The 24,702-nt window shown below is 33.6% G+C and overlaps 5 protein-coding genes across 11 annotated transcripts in view; 2 read left to right on the top strand and 3 right to left on the bottom strand.

Moving 5' to 3' along the window:
- Positions 1-24,702, bottom strand: part of LOC128681361 (histone-lysine N-methyltransferase SETMAR-like) — a 51,634-nt gene that overhangs the window by 17,247 nt on the left and 9,685 nt on the right. The gene's annotated exons all lie outside the window — the stretch shown is intronic.
- Positions 397-9,053, top strand: LOC128681363 (trans-1,2-dihydrobenzene-1,2-diol dehydrogenase-like). Of its 4 annotated transcripts, none has more exons than XM_053765186.2 (6): positions 397-665; positions 4,743-4,950; positions 5,453-5,744; positions 6,409-6,655; positions 6,841-6,991; positions 7,916-9,053. In XM_053765186.2, exons 2-6 carry the CDS (start codon positions 4,743-4,745, stop codon positions 8,017-8,019), a joined length of 1,002 nt encoding a protein of 333 aa, XP_053621161.1. In that variant the 5' UTR covers positions 397-665; the 3' UTR covers positions 8,020-9,053. The 4 variants fall into 4 exon arrangements, with proteins under 4 accessions (XP_053621161.1, XP_053621177.1, XP_053621170.1 ...); XM_053765202.2 differs by lacking the exon at positions 397-665 and adding an exon at positions 3,305-4,486; XM_053765195.2 differs by lacking the exon at positions 397-665 and adding an exon at positions 3,305-4,276.
- Positions 8,959-16,630, bottom strand: Oat (Ornithine aminotransferase precursor). 3 transcript variants are annotated; one of them, XM_053765121.2, is made up of 10 exons: positions 16,476-16,630; positions 15,477-15,583; positions 14,582-14,720; positions 12,429-12,597; positions 11,828-11,968; positions 11,504-11,663; positions 11,056-11,183; positions 10,568-10,645; positions 10,253-10,391; positions 8,959-10,029 (listed from the first exon to the last, which is right to left on the bottom strand). In XM_053765121.2, exons 2-10 carry the CDS (start codon positions 15,577-15,579, stop codon positions 9,863-9,865), a joined length of 1,224 nt encoding a protein of 407 aa, XP_053621096.1. In that variant the 5' UTR covers positions 15,580-15,583; positions 16,476-16,630; the 3' UTR covers positions 8,959-9,862. The 3 variants fall into 3 exon arrangements, with proteins under 3 accessions (XP_053621096.1, XP_053621105.1, XP_053621114.1); XM_053765130.1 differs by lacking the exon at positions 16,476-16,630 and adding an exon at positions 15,912-16,148; XM_053765139.1 differs by lacking the exon at positions 16,476-16,630 and having other exon boundaries at positions 15,477-15,599.
- On the bottom strand, positions 17,851-19,536 carry LOC128681427 (uncharacterized protein). Of its 2 annotated transcripts, none has more exons than XM_053765307.2 (4): positions 19,358-19,536; positions 19,145-19,238; positions 18,459-18,609; positions 17,851-18,236 (listed from the first exon to the last, which is right to left on the bottom strand). In XM_053765307.2, the coding sequence occupies exons 2-4, from the start codon at positions 19,236-19,238 to the stop codon at positions 18,023-18,025; spliced, it is 459 nt and encodes a 152-aa protein (XP_053621282.1). In that variant the 5' UTR covers positions 19,358-19,536; the 3' UTR covers positions 17,851-18,022. The 2 variants fall into 2 exon arrangements, with proteins under 2 accessions (XP_053621282.1, XP_053621274.1); XM_053765299.2 differs by having other exon boundaries at positions 19,376-19,535.
- LOC128681439 (uncharacterized protein) lies at positions 20,838-24,282 on the top strand. Its single transcript, XM_053765320.2, has 3 exons — positions 20,838-21,049; positions 21,122-21,250; positions 21,752-24,282. Exons 1-3 carry the CDS (start codon positions 20,996-20,998, stop codon positions 21,938-21,940), a joined length of 372 nt encoding a protein of 123 aa, XP_053621295.1. The 5' UTR covers positions 20,838-20,995; the 3' UTR covers positions 21,941-24,282.

Below are 24,702 nucleotides of genomic sequence, written 5' to 3' on the forward strand. Positions count from 1 at the left end.
GACAAGACAACAGACTGTGTGTAGTCCTCCACACAAACTTCGTAGTTAGGAAAGGCTTTTGCCCAGTGGGACTTAAACAGCTAATAAAATAAAATAAATACATTTTAAAAATATGTTACAACGTGTACTTAACTTCTACCCTATACAAAATTCAGAGTATGATTAAATAAAGAATGATAAAGTTTACATGACTACACCACTACCTTGCTAAGTAAGATCCCTGTCAAAACTTTCACCACACTGTCAAAAATCGTGACCCAAAGTATCACGCTTTTTCAGTCAATATCAGCATTATCAGCGGTCTAGTAGTAGTAGTAGTAGTTGGTTTCCATCTATGGTGCTAACAAACTGACATTACATGTCATGTGTCTTGTCATTGATAACATTCATTTAATGTCAGATCAGTCAACCGATACCTACATAATCAAGCACGGGACGGTTTTTCTTTTGGTCTTTATTTTGCTGCCCTGCAGCAGTTGTAATTTAGTATTTTCGATGTAAAACCAAAAAAAAAATTGTGTTCATATATAGTATTTTTATGTATCTATAAAAATATTGTCTACCTACTTGTAATATAAGTTTTGTGAACACGAAGTTGAAATTCAAACTAAAAAGTACTAAAGTTTTTTCTGTGTAAGGTTTATTTTAATTATAATACGAGTACGGTAAGTAGTTTTATTATATAGTTTATAAGTCTTTTTCATTTAGGTATATAAACATAATTACTATTTATCAAAATAGTACCCTAATTGAAAATGTAGATCCTATCATTGCTAAAGCTAAAAGCCGCTTTGTAGTTGTTCAAATTTCTCAATTATTTGTTCTTTAACAACTTAACTTTAACAATACTCGACATTCGTTACAATAACATCTTTGAATATATACCTATATTATGCATAAGTAATGTAAAAGGCTAACCTGATGTGAATATGTTTTCTGTAATGGTAGGTTAAATTTGATGAAATAAATAAATGTAAAAAATCTATTTTATCTGATATACATATTTTTAACATTTCTTTGACCTTGTCAACTATATATTATATAAATAGATACAATTTACATTTGTTTAAGCTGTTTTAGTCCAGGGTTTTAAAACACATTCCTGTAATCGGTCACAGATTTTAATCCTTCTCATTCCTTTTGAATAGGCCGCCACTACACTACCTTCTGGTGAAGGAAAGCATTGTGAGAAACCTGCAATTGTGTGTAATCTTTATCTATCTAAACCTGTGCCTATTATCTGTCAATAAAGAAGAAAGATTTGTATGTTTATAACTAATAAACTCAAAAATTACTACTATTTACTACGGTTATATATATATACTACGGTTTTGATGACATTTGGCACATACAAAGGCTACCTATTATCGTAAAATGTATATGCTGTCCGAGTGTAGCGGCTAGTTATTTATATTAAGAAATCATATCACTTATTCAGAAATTACACCCTCACAAACACTTTTTCATTCATATTTACCAAAGCTACAAACATTTCGCATTTCGGTTTTTTAATTGATTGAATTACTTACAAAACTATTTTTTACATATACAACATTATTATATATAAATTATTGTGTAATAAAATACAACCCAGTTAATCAGTAAATAAAGAAAATGTCATTTTACAGCACAACATCATTGCTATCCATGGTCAATTTCATCAAATGTTAATCAGTATTGAAGCATCAAATTAAATATAAACATTAGTCCTTTGTTAGGGTTCTGTAGTCCTACACTTGTAGTTTCGCCTTTAGATAGTTAGTACTCATATATATGATGTAACGAATAACTCATATATATGATATAACAACATTAACAAAAAAAACTGTCACACCTAAATTGGCTTTATAAGTTTACGAGTAATAGTCTACCAACTGTATTAGCTACTATAAAACTTTGAACAAATGACATGATACGCAACTCTTGGTCGTTCAGTCGGGAATCTGACTCACACTTATTTGGTTGTTATAGTAACACACACATTTGGCCGGTTATTATCTATTAGAATAAATGTGTTCATTTATATTACAGATGATTTGTTGCATTAGACTTCATTTGCTTTTAAGAATAAGCATGAAAATTTTATTACTTGTATGTCAGTTTCTCAAGGTGTAAAACATGTGTTTGGGCTCCAAGAAAATATTGGCCGTATTAAAAAAGTACCTATTCTCCTATTCATTCATAGCCATTTTTTAAATTAACCTCTATTGTCCCACTGCTGGGCAAAGGTTACCCCCATCGCCTTTCATACCTCTCTATCCTTAGTAGCCTTATAAAGCCTTACAAAATAAAATTAATTGATCTTTCATTCATTTTGCGAAGTCATTAGAAACTATAAAATTTATAGAAAGTCTAATAATAGGCCAGCAGTTCAGCACACATTAATTTATGGCTTTATGCTTAATTTTATATTTATGGTCAAATACTCAGCTATCGAAGTGTTCAATCTTCAAAAAAGAATTTAGGTACGTATTTGAGAACCACTGCTCTATGTTAAGTCACTTTTTTATTATTACATACTGTATCACCTGTGTACTTAATTAAAATTTTACTTTCATTATATAATAATAAATAGTAGCTCATTCCAGTTACTAATTAAATAAATAGTATAGGGGTTTAGTTCCGACTCTATCGGATGTTGTAATTAAAAAAATAAATCAATACATATAAATAATCTTTAAGATATATCGTAAGACTACATGTTTCATTTTTATTAGGACTCGATTTTTTTATTATTTAACATGGCAATCCTTGTTTTCTGCGCAAACTAGCAAATTATTCAACCTTGCATTCCATTTTATCATTAAACATGGCAGTTGTCACACATGTCCTCTATATATGGTGACTAACATTATATTCTTCCTTTGCTCATAAATTTATTTTTATTGATAATGCTTAGCACGTCACGAAGCGGTGTTGGTGTAATGGTTAAGACCCCCGCCTGAGGATCGAATCTTACGAAGTTCCCAGGTTCGAATCCTACTCGTGCCACATGAGTTTGTATACCAATCTGACTTATGTATAGTAGTTTTCATAGATCACCACTTGCTTCCGGTGAAGGAAAAACATCGTGAGGAAACCTACACACTTGTTGATTATTAACTTGTGTGTGAAATGGAGAAGGCAATGGCAAACCACTCCATTAATAATGCCAAGAAACGTGTGTTTTATTCCATGTAAGTGCCTCAGTCATGAGAAATACGACTATGAAGAAGAAGCACGTCATATGTTCGACGTTGAAGCAAGGTAGATAAATGTTTACCTTGTGATTTAGTGCATACTAACTTTACGACATTCTCTAATTGACTTGGATTATCTGTACTATTTTATCTTTATGTTTATATTATTTTGGTTTAGTTATACGACCTACTTACTCACTTGTCAGTAATTCAAATACTCGTCTATGTGTTTTCCTAACTTTATTTTATGACTTTACTTTAAATTGTAATTATTTTGTAATTAAGTCTCCTCCAAATACACATTAGTACCTACCACTACATATTGCAAACACAAGTAAATTTATTTTATTGCGTAACGATGTTCGATCACTTCAATTTATGAGATCAAAGCTGTGACAAACGGACAGACAATTTGGATTGGGATTCTAGGAGTCCACAATTAATTATGCGATCCGTCTCTATATCAAAGTTAATAAAATATGATTTAGATATTTCGGCGATACGAGTAACAGACAGATTTACTTTCGCACTTTAATGATATAGGTTACAATTCGCAAGAATTGAATCTGTTTATGTAACGCGATTTTTTGAAGAGGCAATGAGACAATTTTCAAAAGTCCCGGTTTCGGTAAAATTGGTAAAACCATAATAAATTATACGCCTAAACGTTCGTCTGGAATCTTTACTACCTATTGGTGAAAACCGTACAAAAATCCGTGTAGTAGTTTTTGAGTTTATCTAGTTCATACAAACAGAGTCAACAGAGGGACTTCTTTTTATAATATGTAAGGATAACGATACAGTGATGACATAAAAATGTCACACAGTTGGAATAATACAGCTCGGTCAATGGAAACATAGCATGTGCTGCTTTGAACGCGTTCACATATGGCTACCTACCGAGCCTATAAATATCGCACGCTGTATTTCTGCCATTATACAGTTCAATTATCACTCAACGGTGAAGTAAACTGCCAAGTGATTTCGTGCGAGGACAAATCACAGCGGTTTGATGAAAACTTGAGATAGCAAAGAGAGTCTGTGAGTCTGTATTATTTTTGTACAGTAATCTGGAACGATAAGAGATACTTAGTGATGTACGAGACTTTTTACATTTTTTTATCTCTACTGTTTGGTTTTCGTCGAAACGGATTCAGTGTTGAACTGCTTTATAACACTTACGTATCGAAACTATCGAAGATCGAATTTCACGAGGTGTAATTGTAGAGTGGGCAGAATATTACACTTTAGTAACTTTAGTTGAGCGGTGTCTTTTTCTCACACGTGTTTGGTGATCAAGAATTCAGGTCAGGTCGTTTAAAATGAAATGCGTACAAAAACTTGAAACTTAAGTGATAACTCGAATTTGTGTAGTATTTTTACAGTCTAAGAAACATTTCAAACTCTGTTTAAATGGCTTATCGTATTATCAGATGATTGAGTAATATTATTTGTGTACTTATAAAATTCATTATCAGCCCATCGATCACCGACACGACACGGCGAAGTGCTAATTTTCCGACGCATTTGTTTGTAAATCAATCGCTATATTTATTTTTCCAGATGGGGTTTCAGTTGAAATGGGGTATAGCGGGCGTGGGCATGATAGCCCACGACTTTCTGACAGCCTTGCACACGCTCCCCGCAGAACAGAACAAAGTGGTAGCTATAGCTGGTAAAGATTTGGAACGAGTGCACAGATTGGCCACGCTCCACAAAATCACCACAGCTTATGAAGGCTACGAGGCACTAGCGCGTGACCACTCTATAGGTAATACCACTATGCTAATACCTATCGTCCCCATTGTCTTTCAATGTATTCATAATATTACTTCAGCGGTTACTGTAATTACTGTGACATATAACTTGGCTTTTCAATCATCATCTATTATATATTATGCACATGTGTCATGTTATGGGTTACGTACAGATAGATATATGTACAATAACCTAAATATTATTATTTATGCCCTTTTTCTCTGAATCTTAATTTTGATACCTTTTCTCGTTGTGGCTAGAAAATAACACTTATAGTTTCGTATTAAATAATTAATCTTAAATATATACCTACTTTGCAAACTTAATTAATAAATCGGGAGTAGTGTCCACAATATTCCTTAGTGAAATTAATCAGCTTCATTAGTGCACACGCACCTATACCTATGTGCACGCATACATAAGAACATTTATTTGTACGGACACTTTATAGTTCTCTTAGCACAAATATCTCTTTTATTGTCTCAGTGACATCCTCTCAATTTTATTATTTACAGACATTGTATTCGTCAGTGTACTAAACTTGCAACACTATGAAATCACTAAATTAATGTTAGAACACGGCAAACACGTTCTGTGCGAGAAGCCAATGGGTATGACGTACAAACAGATAAAATCGCTGGTGGATCTGGCGCGGGAGAGAAAATTATTCTTGGTGGAAGGCATGTGGTCCAGGTTCTTCCCTGCTTATGACGCTTTGGACAGGCACATAGCCTCAGGCGGGCTTGGGGACATCTATCACATCAGCATACAGTTTGGGGTGGAAATTAACGACATTGAGAGGAACCTGTAAGATATTTGTATTCTTTCATCATTCTTCACTAAACCAAGTATCGTAACGTCCGAAGTTTCAATAGTTTTAATAATCATTTGCTTGTTTTCATTCTCAGTCTTAATTCGATTGTCGCAGTGTTTGGGAACCAATTATTTAAACTCTCCTGGGTATAATACAATTGACGCATCAGACGTTACAAAATATACTTTATATAAACCTTCCTTGAAAAAATCTTCTGAAAATGACCCCTGTATTCCAAGGACGTTCTATTTGGTTACCTATTCTACTTCATATATATTTTTGCTTCAACAATTTCAACATAATTTTGCTGGGTACGAGCTGTCAAAACTTCATTATTTAAACGACCTTCTATATGTCGACTCGCATCGTTCACGTATAGTCACAGAGCCGGTGTCATTTTCAATTATCTCTAATGAACCAGGTTACAGATGTCACTCATTCCACGCATTCGTTTTGTAAACAATTCCATTGAGATTTTAGATAACAAGTCGTCATGCTGTCAAAAAATTTTTAGTGTGACGCGTTGCACGTGAAAAGGCAGTGTAATACATTTTGTTCTTAAGTTAATTCAGCTAGTACTTCTTACTTTACGAAGTAAGAAGCGCAATAAAGTCTACGGACTTTATTGCGCTTATTGATCTGAGGTTAACATTTTAGGATGAAAGACCTGGGTGGGGGCGCGGTTTTAGACCTTGGGTTGTACATGCTTCAACTTATACAATTTATTTATAAGGAAGCGCCCACCGATATTGTGTGCACGGGGCACTTAAGTAAAGCTGGTGTGGACGAGTCCATATCCTGTTCGTTGAAATACAAAGATGGCCGTACGGCAACTCTCTCTGCTCATACGAGAGCCACGATGCCTAATAAAGCTGAAATAGTGGGCTCCAAAGGAACTGTTGCTGTAAGTTATATTTCTCACTTTCAAACTTTCGCAAACGATAACCAACTTTATTTTAATGACTATATGAGTGATATTGAAAATATTTTTTATAGCTGTTAACATTTTTATTTTTTATTTTATTTAACTTTATTTCAAAATAAAAAAGAACTGCTGAATTAAATTCAACTATCATTTTTCCCTTCCAGCTTGAGTATTTTTGGTGCCCCACGGTGCTCCGCTTAGGGGGCGCTAACATTACCGAGTGGACCCTTCCCAAGGGCAAGTTCAAATTCCACTTCCACAACAGCGCCGGCCTCAGCTACCAGATACAGGAATGTTGGGACTGCCTCAGTAAAGGTAGGTTGTTTACTACATACAAGCATGCAATTGTTTATTATATATGGAGTATCTTTGTGTGTGTGCTCATAAAAAGACTATTCCTATCTATTACCTACGACACGAAATTATCACAACACCTAATATTTCGTGTATGTATGTGTTGATAACTATTTTATTTATATGTACGGCATTGTTAAAACTTCCTCAGTGATTTTCCTGTACAAATAGGTACGACTTGTAATTCCAGCCTGTTCGAACAATCTTTTTTTTAATAAAACTTTAGTTTCATTTAATAATTAGTAGTCTGTGTAGTACACGAAAATCACTTCAACTGTTTATGTGGTTCATTATTTTGGTTCTTGTGTTTAATCTTACACCGTATATAACATATGAAGATCATGGTCTACTTGGCAGTATGTTAAATATCCTTATCTTGTTCATTTTAAACTCTAATGGGTAATAAACAATCACCTTGATAATAAACAAATTCCCCTAGAACGAGATTTCCTTTGGCGTTTTCCTTTTCCGGCTATCGTTAAATTAGTCTTCTGCGTCTTTCAAATGTTATATTACTAACATCACCACTCTTTATTTCTTTGTGGCTGACGTGTCTACGACGACAGTGTTGGTGCGACCACATTGAATGAAACTTCATTTACTTTCATTTAATACGTTAACCACAACTAAATACAGGGCGTTTTTTAAACATCAGCTATTTTTCACATGTTCTTACATGGAATACAACTTCCAAAAATAAATCATAAAATTTCGACTCCATCCATACTCAGCTGATCAGTTAATGCGTCCATTTGTAAGAGCAAACAAATTTTGTCATTTAATGAATTTCTTTGGATACATACCTATTACGTCATCAAAATGTTCGGTATATTTTTATAATAATATAGTCTGTGGATAAGTGTACATACCGCAATCTGTTTTCAGGTTTGTTGGAGAGTCCGAAAATGACGTTAGACGAAAGTGTACTTATGGCAAAACTGACGGACACGATGAGGGCACAACTAGGTGTTTTAGAGAGTGGACTTTAACCTTAAATCTTATAATTATATATAAAGTACTTATTGCCAGTATATAATGTTGAATCGAGTATTATAGAATGTTGATGCCTTCGCTTTAATTATAATTATACCAACTGACAAATGACTTGTCAGTGGCAGGTATTGGCCTTGCTTTATCTCTAAGAATTTGGATAATTCCGTAATCTTTTGCATAACACTTTGTTTACAAATTAAAGGTGAATTGATAGCAAAATCTATTTTCTCGATATTATAGCATGAAGTTTTTCTTCAATAAATGCTAGAATAAAGAATATTCTTGAGATGAGAAAGGCGGTATACGTTTTTTAAATATGAATAAAGCTTGCACAAGCAATATTTGAATAAAGCCTTGCTTCGTTCAGTGAGGTAAAGAAATAAGATTTTTTTACAAAACTCTTTATGTAATTCATAAACGATTAATAGCCAAAGAGGCTGATGACAGGGATAGACAACATAAGGCTGCTTTTGACAAGGTTTTCTGAGGATTCATCTTATCTATTCAGGCTGCAATATCTCCTGAAACAACTTGGCAATGTAAGCATACATTGCCTAAAATCTAAAGGTGCTAGACCACTAGACAGCAGAAAGTTAGAATCGATGCACGAAGTTGATAAGCTGTATTTGAGGAAGAGTACCTACCAAGAGTAATAATTTTGAAAATGTATTTATCATATAGCACTCCCCTACTTCGCACATGTCTAGTGGAAAAGCAGCCTAATGTCCGCTATGAGCACTTCATCTGACAGTTGGTAATTTGTGCCAGTGAAACGGGAACAAAATGTACTTGAGATTGTGATAGTAATTATAAAAGTACCCTACGCACGGACTATGTAAAAGTACAGTATTTACCTCAAATCTATCTGTGATGCCATGTGTGTTGTGAGACGGTTGTTAAATTATTATGATCAAATAAATTATTAATACATTATATTGCACAAAATATTTATTTTATTTAAACACAAATTTATATTTATTGAGAAATCAAGGGCAGTAAAACGATAAATTACCTATATACCTTCATATACCTTCATACACAAAATATAATATAAACTTATCGAGTAAAAAAGGGAGATAAACCGAAATATGAAATAAAATATACCTAATAGTTATAAGCTTATAGTCAGAATTTAATAGTTTCACGAAGTAATGTTTTATAGGATGCGCTCAATATTCTTTGTAAATAAATACTAGTAATAATACATGACAATATAGCGCTTTCGAGATGAAAATTTACGAACTTCCTCATTTAATTGACTAGTGGACTAGCAGGACAATATTTTAGAAATTTAATTTATTCAATGTCTGCTCACTATTTCCATTTTGATCACAGATATAATGATGAATTTGATATTTTTAGCGGTTAAATGCATTACTTTACTCGTAACAGTCGTAAAGCAGTGACGCGATAAGCTGCCACATTAATTATGTTTAATAGTCGTTGTATGAAACTGCTTTTAAGATGACCTCTCTGATATGTTCATAAGCCAAAAACTTCTTGAACATAAAACATTCACCGTAAACGTTTTTCGATTTCACGTCTAATTACATATAATTATACAGTCTGTCAAAAAAGTGATAACAATAAATGAGGGCGCTGTCCCCTATTGACTGGTAACACTTGTGTTTATCAACCAATCTTGACCTTTCTATTTAATATTGCAATGGCAAAAAAAATGTAGTTCGTTCAAAATCCGTTTACTTCACTTTCATAACAGACTGTACCTACACTTAATAAACAGTTCTGCACGACACAATTTGATTTTTCTGTCCCTTTCACCCGTCGCGGGGTACGATAAGGGAGTCTGAGCTTTACGACTATACTGTTAAGAGTTATTTATTTGTTGAACTTGTCAAAGACCCCGCGGATGATGGCGGCGCCCTGGCGCAGCTGTTCCTCAGTGATGACTAGAGGAGGCGCCAATCTGATGGTCTGTCCGTGGGTGGTCTTAGTCAACAAACCGGCATCACGCAATTTCAGAACCAAGTCGTAAGCCGGAATGCCTGAAAAAATTAACGGTACGATAAGCGACATATTTTATTATTTTTTATTTACTTCTAAATGGTGGATTTTTTAAGAAATTTTATTTTTAATTAAGTATTTATTCATTAAAAACTCAATTCAAAGTCAATTGTCTGAAAATCATGACAATTTCACATTTTAACTCGTATTCAAACTTTACCAAACTAGGTACCTAGCGTGAAAAATATTTGAGATGTCACTTACTATCGTCGACGTCGATGGCGAACATTAGCCCCTTGCCCCTGATGGCCGTGATCTTCTTTCTCGGGATCTTCTCCAGTTCCTCGCGAAGGACCAACTCCAACTTGGCCGCTTTCTCACACAGTTTCTCTTCAAGAAGTACCTGTGGTTACTAAAATTCTTTAGCCATATTTAGACCAAGGAAACTGGGAAAACTGCTACTGTGAGATATCGCTAAAGCCCGCGATTCCTATACAAGACCGAAAAAGCGAGCAGTCCATTAGAAAAGGTTCATTTCCTGCAATGATGTAATAAACTATATAAACATTAAGAACTCACCTTCATAGCTTCCATGGCAACTGCACAAGCCAAAGGATTTCCACCGTACGTTGACCCATGCGTTCCAGGGGTGATCACCTGAAACATACACCATCTTCATCAATGTCAGATAGGTAAGTACGTATTATACTTGTATGTACTACTTATTTATATTTGCGTGACCGTAGCGGAATTTATAAACTAATTCTTGGAAATTAGCCAAAATCGATACTGGTAAAGTCACAAAGTATTATTACTTACACTATTCCACGTTCTTTAAATATACCTAGCTCATTTGTATAAATATGGTACCTAAGTGAAGATATGCATAAGAAAACAGTGCTTGCGGGTGGTTGGTGAATTAATCGCGGCCCGTTTGTCACATCTTTAGAAAAAAAAGAACAAACCCAGTTAGTATTAGCATTTTTGTCGAGGACGTCTGGCTTCAGACCTCGAGGTCGCCAGCCTGTGACCAACCAAACAAAGTAAAACTAGTGTTGTGTACTCACGCCCATGATCTCGTGACTGGTGAGCACCGCAGAGACGGGCAGCATGCCGCCGCTGAGCGCCTTGCCGAGGATCACTATGTCCGGCTTCACACCCTCGTGGTCTACTGCCAGCATCTTGCCAGTACGACCTGAAATCAATTCAAGTAATTTTGAAACTGACTTTATTACAAATTTCTTGTTTATCAAATATACTTTTTAGGTAGTAACATAGTGTACTTTAAAAGATACCTTTTAGGTCAAGTCGTAGGTATGATTATGTTATGATTATGAACGTCAAACATATTTAATGTTTCTATACTAAAGAGGTGATAGGCCAACATTTTATTTACAAATTATCCTGTCCCTTTTAATCACGCAGACAGTAAAATTGGTCTAAGAATGTACGCAAGTATTGAGAGCATCAGGGAAGAGGTACTAAATAAAGATAGGTCGTAAAACTTTTGTTTACCTAATCCAGCTTGCACTTCGTCGTCGATCCATAGCACGTTATACTTGGTGCAGAGCTCGCGGACCTTCTTCAGGTAGCCCTTGTCAGGGATGATGACGCCCGCTTCGCCTTGCACTGGCTCCACGAAGAACGCAGCCACTGTTGGGTCTTGTAAGGCTGTCTGAAAAACAATATTATGTTAGAAATAGCACGCTGCTCTAGACGATATAACTTAAATTTCGATTTAAAGGCCTAGCTTGACCTTCTGAGTCTGGGAAAAAGGGAAACGAATATTATAGTTTTTGATTTGGTTGATTAGCTAGTTATAGGTATAGTAGCACGAACCTCCAAAGCCTGGACGTCATTGTAAGGGATGAGTTTGAACCCTGGCATGAAAGGCCCGAATCCCTCATAGCAGCTGGGATCCGAGGAAGACGAGCAAGCGGACAGAGTGCGGCCCCAAAAGTTGCCGGCCGCGAACACAATCTGCGAAAGAGTTAAAAAGAATTGAGGAGGAGAAGAGACTTATTTAGTCTGATGTCGTAGCTTCCACCAGCACTTAAAATAGTGCATACAATTGCGAACGCTATCAAGCTGATTTTTTTGATAAGTTGAATTCATATCATACCTAACTCTTTTTTAGATCATCAATAATTTTCTTAGATTGCAAGACAGCATCAATATGTTACTCGTCACGAGTTCACGACACACAGGAGAAGTCGGGTTTCTTCCTTCAGGGTCGTTCATTAGCTTGTAGTTAGATATAAGTCTGTGGTCATTAGGTAGTTACTAAAGTTTGTAGCTTGCGGTATTGTGATAACAATTATCAATAATTCATAAACAAATTGTTCATAAAAAGCGCAAGCGATCTTCGAAGGTATGGTAGATATTGCTATCTATCAGTGTTAAACAATTTGGAAATAATGTTTAGTTTCAAATTAGTTACCTTGGCTTGGTTGTCCGGGATCTTCTTGACCTTGTAGCCCCACTTGCGCGCGATCTTGCAGGCACTCTCGCCGCCTTCCACCCCAGTGTTCATGGGCAACAGGCGGTCGTACCCCAGCAGTTCCGTCATGAACTTCTCGTACAGACCCAGCTGGTCGGAATAGAAGGCTCTGAAATATTTAGCTTGGGGTTTTTATTCTGAAGCATCTTCTTGCAGTTACTGATGTCTATTAAGGTATATATATAAGTACCTACGATTACTGATGTCTTTTAAATTCTAATTTAGATTTTAGTATCGAGTAAAATATAACTTTCAAAAACTACTTTTTATGGTTTAATTAATTGGCATACCATGGATACCTAAACATAAAATAAAGCTGACCTAAGTCAACTTCAAAAAGGAACTGACATTTCATGCTGTACTGGTACGGTACAGCATGTCAGTTCCTTCCTCTCTTCCCTCGCGATAAGGGAGTAAAGGTAAAGGTAGTGATCGCATCGTACCAATGGGATAAGTCGACGAGAAAATTTAATCTGTCTTGTTCTTCGAAGGTATGTTCTTGCCTCTTCGAAGGTATGTTCTTGCCTCTTCGAAGGTATGTCAATAATATGGCAGTGATAAGCAAAAGTTAAATGCAAAGTTTTTTTAGTACCTACCTTACCTAGATAAATATTTTCTCCGATAAAGTGCATAAAAATAAATTGTTTTGCAAACATTTCTACCTGATTGTACTTAAATCTTAACCTCAAATGATATAAGATTTCTGTTTGTGTGCATTAATTTGTTTTGATACAACTATAGTCTATTATTATACGTTATCAGGTCATGAACTTATGAGTGGAATTTTACTGTTGTCCATTAATTACGATACAAAGAAACACTACAATACGAATAAATAAACCAGTTTATCCCATTTTGTAGTTTCCAAAACTTTCACGCGCTGCACATTGAATACTTAAGTATATCTATTATTAATACATGTTAAGTTTTCTCAGACAAATATTTCCCGTTAAAATTATTATTTGAATTCACGGAATTAATAAGTACTTGGCGGTGTACCTACTAATTCCTTGTTAGTACATACTATAATATATAACTATAATAATCGAAGCATTAGATTTGATTTTTTGAAGTAAAGAAAAACAATTTATTTAGTTCTATATCAAAATCAACATTGTTAATTACAATATTATACATAACCAAATTTGGCTCCCGCTCAGCTTAATGCCACGGTTTTAGGCCGCGACAGAAACTAAAAATAAAATAACTAAAATTAAAAATTAATAAAAGAAAGAGATAAACTATAAAATGAACAATAGTCATAACAGTGTTAAACATTACAAAACAAATATAGGTATTACACGTATATATGTAGGTACCTATCTATTAATTTTGACACAAATATCTTCCAGATACGTAGTATTACGCCTTGTCACAGTCATCGTAACACGGAAGGGTAGTTTACTGATTACGATATGTTATTAAGAAACATAAGGTGAGTAAATATTCATCCCTGTTGGTAATGTATTAAGTTAATTGAAAATACCTAGACAAGTGTAACTCAGGCTTCTAAAAACATGTTTTCCTATCTTAACGATATAGTTACTTTAAACAGAAATTATTATAAGCTTATCTACTAAATTAGGTAAACAATGAGCAGTATTCACCGATTTTAATCGGAGACGGTCAACAGGGGGTTATCTTGTAACAACAGACAGACCGGCTCGATCGGGACAATTTTAGATTCATCTCAACTATATCACTACTTCAAGTAACAAATATTTTTACTTTTTGTAATCTTCACAAAACTTGATTCGAGAGCACCTAATCTCTCATTCTCGCATGAGTACTATGACACCCAAAACCCGGCGTTATTCGCTTTATGACCTACTGCCTGCTTGACGTCAACCCTCTTTGGGTATGATGTTGTTGCCTATCAGCTATCTAATTTTACGTATTGTACGATACCTATCCACCGAAGGTTATGAATGACGGAAACCACACGCCTACTTTTCGACCATATCTTCCTGAATGATGACCTTCATCAGTAAAAAATAAAATATAATTACTTATTTCTTAGAAATCTGTGCGTTCACCGAACCTAAGATACAAATATGTGGGCCGTTGAGTGTTGTCTGTTAAAGGAAAGCTACCTGGAAACCAAAGTGAGTTTCTCCGCCTGCTGCTTCAACGCAGCCACGATCCTCGGGTGACAGTGGCCCTGGTTCACGGCGGAGTACGCGCTCAAGAAGTCGAAGTATTTCTTTCCTTCCACATCCCATACAAACACACCTGAAAATCATGAATGATTAAATTTAGTACCTACCTGTGGTACCTACCTAACACAGCACTCAAAACGTACCTAAATAAAATGAACGTCGTTACGTTAACTAATATTTAATCTGTAATAAATAACTTACAGGAATAAATAAATCATTTGACTAAATATATTTACTTGAGGTTACACTAAATCACGGAATGATGTGGATTTAACAAATTACAACCATAAAAGTTTACAATGAACAAGCGTCTAACACAATAAATTGATAACAGATTTGTGGGACGTCACGAGGCTCAGATCTTCTTCTATATTCCTTGAACTGGATTATTACGGGCAATCAACCAGCACACTGAAGTCAGATGACAATTTGGTCTAAGTACTAATTACATCACGACTCAACTATCTTCTCTTTTCTGTGTTAAATTTCGAAGCAGGTGACGAAGAGGTTCAAAATAAAAAATGTACCTAATCACCACAAATCTTTGCTTCGCTTTTAATCTACACTAAGTACTTACACTATTTTATAAAGTGTTTGTAAGTTTTTTTTTTTTCCATAATACTTTCATCAATATTTTTCATAAATTATTCCATGATTTTTTCACGTTTGACGATCGAGGGAGGAAACTTGGCTAGGACAACATTTGATTATTTTAAATAAAATATTTCTCAAACGCAACTACAAATTATAATTAAGTATATATTATAAAATTGGTCCTCAGAGATTCATAAATACCTAATCTATCAAAAAGTATTCTCAGTGACATTACCTTCGCCTCTGGAAAGGGCAGCTTTAACAGGCGCGTAGTTCCGACACCCATACTTATCTTCGAGGGCGAAGATCTCTTGCGAGCTGAGTGTTTGTTCCGGCATTTTTCTGATACAACAACAAACTATTTTCTTATTCATATTATTTCATTCAACAACAAACATTTCACTTGCTAGGTAGGCATAGGCCTACCTACCTACTTACTTATAAGTAAGTAAAAACATTCGGTATAAAACACTTATAAGTATACAGAGTGCGTTTTTTCCCATAATCTTTTCCGTTTGCCAGTAGTCACGTAGGTAGTCATGTTTTGCATTTGCCCGACTCTACATTGCGGAAGGACATGCAACTTCATGAAAGGTAGCTTGTTGTTCTTATAAACTTTGGAACAAATAGATTTTCAAATATGTTTATAATGAAAATATAAAGTACTTACTTGCAGCTAAGGCGTATGCAAATGATTAGAAAATAAAATGAATCTGTCTTTTATACGTTGGCTGAAGAGGTTGAAGACAAACATCATAAATGAATGAATTTTATCTTGACATAGAGACATTAAACTCATTAAGATTAACAATTAATTGTGATCAAGTAGTTACTTCAATGGAATAATTGAATTTATATTTGTTTTTTATCAATTATGCAAAATAAACTGCAACGGAGACAATATTCTGATACGGACTTTTAGAGGATAGAGGTACTTAAATACTAGGGATTGACAAAGGATAATCAACTAAGTTTAATCAAATAAATAACACCTATGCAAAACAGTACTTACCTATATGTTTTTTAATAATAAATGTTACATCATACATATTTGGTACTTTGACAATTGGAAAATCACGAGTGGAATAAATAATGCTTTAATTAATCCTCAGCTCAAGGCTAAGACTTTGTTGCTAACGCAATACCTATATTCCCCTTGGTTAAAGTGGATGGAAGTGATATGAAGATGTAAACAGAACATATTATGTAGGTACTTAATCTAGATTTAACTGACCTTTAAATCTGATGCTAGTTCAGGGTCTAGGGCGGGTGCGTAGGACTCCGGCGCGGAGGTGTGACTGTGTCCAAAATAGTCCAACGACTGATTGATATGGGTATATATAATTGGTCGTCGGAAATATACTCCCGCGACCTTATTTCATTCACAATAACATAATGTTACGTCACTTCAATAAACTTTGTTATCAATCGCTTGAAATTGATCTTTTTGCTGGGGGGATCTATTTTTATAATTGTTGTCTTAATTTCAAGGATTGGAAAATTGTACTGTTGGTGTAGGTATTGTAACTTTTTAAATATGATCTACCTACTTAAACATACAAGAGATAAAATGACGTAAATCTCAATCCTACTAACATTATAAATGCATAGTTTGTGAGGATGTAAGTATCTAAGTATGTGTGTAGGTATATTTTTTACTCTTTCACACAAATGCTACTATTATGAAATTTGGTACACGGGTTTTAGGTATAACCTGGAATAACACAGAATTCTTTTTATGCCGAAATTCTCAATTCGGAGGCCCGAGTCGCAGTTCGTAAAACTCAAAAATGTAAAGAATGCCAGTCAAGCATCGTGCCAAGACCGCATAGGAGATAGCAAGGCTGATGTGTTTCTTGACCCTTGATTCATTACCGAACAAGATTTCAGGGATAGAGGTGTCTGAAAATTTATGCTATCTCCAACGAATCATTGTTGTTGATAACAGAAGCTAATCATTATTTTGTCAGCAATGGCAAATAATTATAACTCTTGGATTAAAATGTAATACTTACTTTATATTAAAATATAATTGTATGACATCTTAGCAAAAAGCAGCTAGCCCTCGACTTGCCACCAGTGATAGAAAAGCCGTGAAGAATTTTCTAAAAATAAATAAACCTCTCGCATTGGGTTCCCAACGCTTTCAAAGGTCTGAAATATATGTAATCTAGTGAGTACCTTGTAGAAAGTCATATTTGTGCCCTTTGGCATGCTCTCAGCAAAACCAAAAGATCTCTTAGCTATAAAACTCGCATATCGAAAAGTTACTAGAGGTCATGGATTATTTTATATAGCAACTTCGCTAGTACGTAGTTTAGATGGAATGCCGTTTTAAAATTTGGTGTAAAAAAAGTCAGCCCGAATTATCATTTTGGCCAACAAATAATAATTTAGTAGGCATAAAAAAAAATCCGGCGGCAACAACTTTTGTTCCGCAAAAAATCGTGATATGGTCAGTATGGACCTTGAAACTGGACTGGAACTGGACTTTGAAGATAAGGCCAGCAAAATAATTATTTTTTGGGTCTAAAGTTTATTTGGGTATAAATATGACTTTAACCAGTTCAGTTAAACCAGGGGGTTTCAAAAGATAAAGAAATGTTCAATACCTTGACAAAGATACAATATTTATTTTTCATTTAGCTAGGTATATGTACTATGTACCTATGTAACAATCGAAACTTAAGGAAAGAAATAAAATTTAAATAAATTAAATTGTTTACATCTAAACTAACACAAAACTATTTATGTACAAATTATCTAAAACATATACTATATCTAGTTCACATTCGGCTTGTTTTTTGGATGATTATCAGGGTGTCCAGTGTGGTACTCAGGGTAGGTAGGGTAGGTCTCTGGGCCTCTCTCTGGTGGTACAGGTAGTGACCCTCCTTCTGCCAATCTTTTTTCTTCTATTTTCGCTGCATTGATCTTCTTTAATTTAGCCACAGCCAGATTCTTTGCAATTTCTTCTTCAGTTGGTGGTTCTTTCCTAAAATTAAAAAAATATTAAATATAACATACTGTATTGACCACAATCTGAAATAAATGTTTTTTGATATAACAATTTCATTTTATGTAACCATATCAAAAAATTTGTTGAGTCTTAGAAAATAGATAATCAGGGCATTATTGGCAAACAAGCTAAGCAATAAATTAACATGAAATGTGCATAGCATTTATTTAAAATGTTATGATGCTTGATAGAATTTACCTTGTCATCCGTAACCAGGCTTGCCATTCAGCAGGTATAGGATCTTGGAAGTCCAGACCTTTTGGTGGGTCGTACCAACGGGAAGGCTTCCTCTTACCCCTGTTTGGGTCAGCAGGGATTTCAAAGTAAACATTCCCTATATAATCCTTACCTGAAAAACCATTTCATGGTATATCCATAAATACACAAGGAACATTTGAAAACATATTATTCCTTCCTTTTCATTGCAATTTACATGAGTGAGGTTTACAATTCAACCTCACTAAAGTCAATGGTAATGAGTGAGACTGAGCTATATGTTGCACATTAAAGTGTTCTGTAGTGTATTTTTGACTTAAATTATAATTAATATACAACATCAACATTCATTGTACATAGTAGTAAAATTGAAAGATATTTGGCTGCTTTTGAAATATTTCAGAAAATGAAAGAAGTCAAGGTATCTGCAATACTGATGCCTACTCATACCTTGACTTCTTTCATGTATTATTAGAAAGGATTGAAAGAAAACATAGTTGGTGATCAGGTAAGATGTGAAACTTGCTCTTAATATTTTGCCAAGAAACTGTATTTATGTGTTTACAATGCCAATGCCAATTTCAATGACAAGAACATACCTATCTAACCTACCTACACCTTATGAAGAACATAAGACAAACTAGTCATAATCATGCCATAGCACTTACCGATATGATTTCCCCGAATCTGTCGAGGTTTCAACGAGTTAATAAAATTTTGTAATACTATTCGAAAGACACCTCGTGTTGGTCCATTTGCCATCTGTAATAAAAAATATTTTACGTATATATTCTAATATAATACCATGTACACAATGAATACGTCATGTTACTTTACTAGTACACATCGCATTCGGGAATATTTTTGGGAAAACTAATTACCTATTTCCCTGTAATTACCTTTTATTAAAAGTGTTAAATCAAAACAATTTACAGAATGAAAATAGTGCCCTTGAATTTACTAAATTCTATTTAATTTCTGATTCGGCGTTGTTTTATTTGCAAAAATGTTTGCACCAATATTGCCTATGGCTGACGTGATGGCTTTGTTTGACAGTGATTATGTCGACAGTAACTGTCAAAGTCAAATAATCAAATACATTATCTAGGTAGGTACCGAGATAGGTACATACATCTTTTTCCAATCGGCCTCTTTGTATGAATACCTATAACTACAACCCTACAACCGGATTACCGGGCCGCGCACTTGGCCCTTCTAAATCTATGGGGATTTATATTATATGAATATAAATAATATAGATTTAAAAAAGTCTGTTACATGGAAATCATATGGAAATAGAAGTCATAGGTCAAAAAAAATGGGATAAAAGTCTGTCTGTCTCATTTGGGTACGATAGCCTGTCCTCAAGTCACAATATGTAGTTTCCAAAGACCAAGCTATATTATAAAAATTTCACTCATACAAGAAAGAGATGTGCGTAATAAAAATACATGAGATAAAACGAGACAAAGTGACTGACATCTTTTGTCAGTGATCTGGCCCAATATTACGTAAAGCTCAGCGCAGATGGCGATACTAGTACAACTAAGGTACAAAAACATTGCGAGGCAAAAAGCGCCAATTTTCAATATTGTTGCAGATTTACGACCAAAAATACCTTCTACGTAATCGTGATGGAGTTTAAAGGAAAAAGGAAGGATTTAGTGGATTATCCTGAAAATAATAACACTATTTTAGGTTATGTTATGCATTATTTGGTCAACTGTGGTCATAAACTGATATAAACTTGATTTTGACTGAAGATCTTACCTGTATTAAGTCCAATAAATCTTCACGTGTGAAATGTTTAGCCTAGCCTAGCTTTTTTCGACCGTTTACTGGCTCAAAAATTTTACAGCGTGAGGCGTATCCCATAGTTTTCGAAGGTTTTTATTTTATGGAAAGCGATTTTCCCCAATATTTCGGATATTACCTAAATATGCTACATTGTTATATATTTTCACAAACGAATGCTTATATAATGAAATGATTAATAAAGTACTCTAAACGTTTTAATCGACGTACACAATAGGCGGCAAAGCTTTTGTGTAGTTATTTTCAGTGCTGTACTCTGGCGGAAATAATGTGTAGTAATGCTCCCTATTCCTTTTTTCTTAAAAGTTTTAATATACCTAGTTGATAACTCGATTCCTCTCGATTATGGATTTAGTAAGTACTTCGTACAACGGAGTAAATCCAATTCATGCTGATAATCTCGGATCACAGACCATTCTCTGTCTCGGATAAACTTTAGATTCATCGCTTTATGATGGATTTAGTAACTACTTCATACTAATTCCATGACATGTTATACATCACTACTATTGAATACGTTTTAGAAAAATAATGTGTCAAGCTTATTGTCTATGCTTGCTTGTGCTTTTATTATTTATTACGTCCAAAGTGTTATCTTCGTCGACTGGCGATATCTGTGATTTGTTATTAATTTGTTGTTGCATGCGTTAATGCTATTAAACTTTATTTATTCCACAAAAAGTTAATAATTTTACCCATCCACCATGGCGAAAATGGCTTTTCAGCACCAGGCCGGCACGGCAATGGAATGTCTTAGTGTATGTTTAAAGACCACTCCCATTGTGTTTCTTTATTTTTTCATGTTATTTATCATTATATTATATTAACAGATTCCTATAACTCTTCAAAAAGAGGCTGGTGTTGACGCAGAAGGGCGTGAAGTCATGAAATGTGGCTTTAAAATTGGCGGAGGCATTGACCAAGATTATCGTAAAAGCCCTCAGGGGTATACAGATAATGTAAGTGTTAACAATGCAATGTTACTTGCACGTCTTCTGATGTGTAACATCTTCTACTTAAAATTTCCCTGCAGTCTGTATAAGATATTTCGTGAAAATGCTGATTAATGTTGGAAGTCTTATCACGCGCCATAGATTTGACGCGCGCGGTTTTTTATTATGTAGATGTACAGAAATAATATATTATGCAGATATTATACATTATGCAGTATTGCAACTGTTGCAAGGCTCATTTATAATGTTTCTTTCATTCAAAGAACAAATGTTTATGATGTCTGCTTTTAAATCCTGTGAGGTTGTCCTACTGTTTTACAGGAATATCGTGTAAAACAGTAAAAAAAATCAAAACTTTGTTTATTATAATATTGTAAATGTATAGTAGTGTAAATCATCATTGACAACCCTTCTGTTTCCCAGTGCTGAGTATAGGTATATGCCTCTTAATGAATACCATTCTTCTCGGTCATGATTTTTACGTAACTACTTTAATTAATATTTCAGGGTATTTATGTCACAGAAGTTCATGAGGGCAGTCCTGCTGCAAAGGCCGGGCTGAGAATGCACGACAAGATATTACAATGCAATGGATATGACTTCACAATGGTAACACATAAGAAGGCTGTTAGTTACATTAAAAAACACCCAGTATTAAATCTATTAGTAGCGAGGAAAGGGGTCACATCAACATAATTAATCATCTGCATTTCAAAAACTATATAATTACATTTTCAGTTGATGGTCAAGTAAAATACAATACTGTGTATAGCAAATTCAATTGATCATGCAATACCTTTTTACCAGTGAGATCATTTGTTCTCTGTGAATTTGCTATCATAAGTAAATTTTAGTTTCAGGTATTAAGTATTAATACTTCATATTTCTGTATAATTATTTATTTTAATATGTAAGGATCATTATTATTAAACTAATTTAAGTAAATTAGTAATAGACCCTGGTGGATTATAATTTTTTTTTCAATAAGACTCATGAAGTATCATAGTAATTTAAAAATGTACTCTTTATTGTACTATGAATCTACAATTTAATTATAATTTAAAACTATTTTTTTCACTAGTGAGTTACCATTCCCTTATATTATTGCTACATTACACTGGTGTAATTAACATTATTGATTTCAATATACATATTCATAAAAGTTGCCAAACCTATTTTAGGTGGAAAGTGTCATTTCTCTTTTCAATTTTTGATGAGAGAATACATTTCAACTAAAATAGGTTTATTAATTCCTTATAAGAGAAGAAAATGCACATAATAATTTACAACTGTTCAATTTGCATTGTACACTTAACTAAGGAATAGAGAATCATGAAAACATTATTTTATTTTTTTTTTCCTTTTCACTTACTAGACTACACTTTTCTTGCATGAGTGTAGTCAACACATCTCATAAAGTTGGAAATCACACTGTCAAATAGCGGTGCTTAAGAGTTTTTATAACTTTCTCCAAAATATTGCACTCATGTTAGTATCTGAAATATGGTAGGATAATTTGTGTATATAAATAATATACTTAATGAGTTCTTTTCTGTTTGGTAATACCAAACTTAAGCACATTATCATGCCCTCATGGATAGTTTAAGAATAAATACAATAACTCTTAAACAGAAACATAATTGAATGCCAAATGAATTTAATGCTGACAAACACTGAAACAAATTTAAAAGTTGCTAAAGTTGGATTGTTTTATTTGTTTAACTTATGCATTTGAAGGTGGATTTAGAATTGAATAACTTGATTACAAGCACTTACTATCACTTTTTCCTTGTGTTATTTGTTCATTAGTATGTAACGCGCAAGTTAGTTTACTCAATCATTGAAACTAGAGTGACAAATTAAGAAGAAATTATATTTTTACCACATAAAATAATACATAACATGTGATATAAAAGAATGGGTGAAAATTAATTAGCAGAAATTAGTTAATCCATCACTGAACACTATCCTTAAATTATTACAGTGATTTTGGACTGTATGGATTTGTTTTATAGTTAACAGTTTTTCAAAGTTAGATCAGGTCAGTACTTAATGTTACAAATATTAGACATACATGAACATGAGATTTTTTCTGTGGATATTAAAATGATAATTCTTGATTATGATTATATAATCTGGAAAAATTATGTGAATTTGTAACCAGGGCTTTAGTATTTTAATATTTTACTCTTGTTTTTAAATCTGTGATTATTGTCTATGTATATCTGTTAAGTATGTAATATTAAAATTTATTAATTGGTTGTGGTCGCATTAATCTTGTTATGATGAGTTCGAGGCATAAATTTATAATTATTGGTATTATTAATATTATATTGAACACACTGGATAATGTGTTGTGCCAAATATATACATTATTCAAGATGTTTTATATGAAATTTAATGAATTATTTATCAGAAGCTTTGAAGAGTTGCCAGTAAAATCTTCAAAAAAAACATAGTGTGTGGCCTAATAAACATTTTTAAATTAAGGAATGAATTCTAATATAATACTTTTTAAGGTGACACAACTACATAATTATACCTACAATTTCAGCCAAAGAGTAGTACAACAAGACAACAAAATATTTAAGCAACCAATTATATCATCTGACTGTCTATACCTTGAGAATTTAGCATAGTAATTATAAATATAGGTACCATTTTTATAACAAATCACGCATTTACAAGATATTTAATGCTTAGATTCTAATTTTTTATTTAGGATTAAAGATATGTATTAATTGATTCCTGGATTAACACCACGAAAGTTTTTAACACTAAAATTAAATTGTCAGTCTCATAGTGTATTGAAACTGTAAATACTCTTTATTGTTATATACACAGAACTCAATCTAGATTGACTTCTGTGGTTATAACTTTCTTTAGTCTGTTTTGCAATACAACTGAATTTATGATTAAGTGTGCAGATTTATAACTGTATCGTCATATGTTTTTCATAATCTAATGGAGAATTCACATGTATTTAATCATAAAAACCCAGGTTATATTTTATTTAGGAAATAAAAATGTTATAATAATACTTACTTTTATTTATAATGTACTAGCTGCATCGTGGCTTGACTCCCGCGAGAATCTGATTAAAAGTACCCCATGTGGTAGGTATTACAGGTTATATTCTACCAGAGTACCAAATTTCCTAACAATCCGTCCAGTTTATTTTGTGTGAAATAATACACACGTCCTCACAAACTGTTGCATTTATAATATTAGTAGGATTTCTGTTGTACTCGTATCCCAACAGCACTATTAATGAAGATATGAAGAACACTTATGAATACGAGGGAAAAAATATTTTCATCGACAGCCTAACATCTAACTAAATATTGAAACTTCAGTTATTCTATGTGCTAGAGGGCCTCATTCTGTAATATTATTGTGAAAATTTATAATCTGATGCCGCTGGGCCCTTTGGAAAGTATGAAATCTTCTAATTCTCA

This window comes from Plodia interpunctella, chromosome 2 (assembly GCF_027563975.2).
Source record: "Plodia interpunctella isolate USDA-ARS_2022_Savannah chromosome 2, ilPloInte3.2, whole genome shotgun sequence".
NCBI lineage: Eukaryota > Metazoa > Arthropoda > Insecta > Lepidoptera > Pyralidae > Plodia > Plodia interpunctella.

Bases quoted from the DNA above. Each gene is read 5' to 3' on its own strand.
- LOC128681363 (XM_053765186.2), top strand. From the start codon at position 4,743: ATGGGGTTTCAGTTGAAATGGGGTATAGCGGGCGTGGGCATGATAGCC. The intron at 4,951-5,452 runs GTAATACCACTA...TATTATTTACAG, and splicing joins AGCGCGTGACCACTCTATAG to ACATTGTATTCGTCAGTGTA. The intron at 6,992-7,915 runs GTAGGTTGTTTA...ATCTGTTTTCAG, and splicing joins TTGGGACTGCCTCAGTAAAG to GTTTGTTGGAGAGTCCGAAA.
- Oat (XM_053765121.2), bottom strand. From the start codon at position 15,579: ATGCCGGAACAAACACTCAGCTCGCAAGAGATCTTCGCCCTCGAAGAT. The intron at 11,969-12,428 runs GTAACTAATTTG...ACTCTTTCGCAG, and splicing joins TCCCGGACAACCAAGCCAAG to ATTGTGTTCGCGGCCGGCAA. The intron at 11,664-11,827 runs GTTCGTGCTACT...ATTGTTTTTCAG, and splicing joins ATGACGTCCAGGCTTTGGAG to ACAGCCTTACAAGACCCAAC.
- LOC128681427 (XM_053765307.2), bottom strand. From the start codon at position 19,238: ATGGCAAATGGACCAACACGAGGTGTCTTTCGAATAGTATTACAAAAT. The intron at 18,610-19,144 runs GTAAGTGCTATG...ATGGTTTTTCAG, and splicing joins GATTCGGGGAAATCATATCG to GTAAGGATTATATAGGGAAT. The intron at 18,237-18,458 runs GTAAATTCTATC...TTTTAATTTTAG, and splicing joins GCCTGGTTACGGATGACAAG to GAAAGAACCACCAACTGAAG.
- LOC128681439 (XM_053765320.2), top strand. From the start codon at position 20,996: ATGGCGAAAATGGCTTTTCAGCACCAGGCCGGCACGGCAATGGAATGT. The intron at 21,050-21,121 runs GTATGTTTAAAG...TTATATTAACAG, and splicing joins CGGCAATGGAATGTCTTAGT to ATTCCTATAACTCTTCAAAA. The intron at 21,251-21,751 runs GTAAGTGTTAAC...TTAATATTTCAG, and splicing joins CTCAGGGGTATACAGATAAT to GGTATTTATGTCACAGAAGT.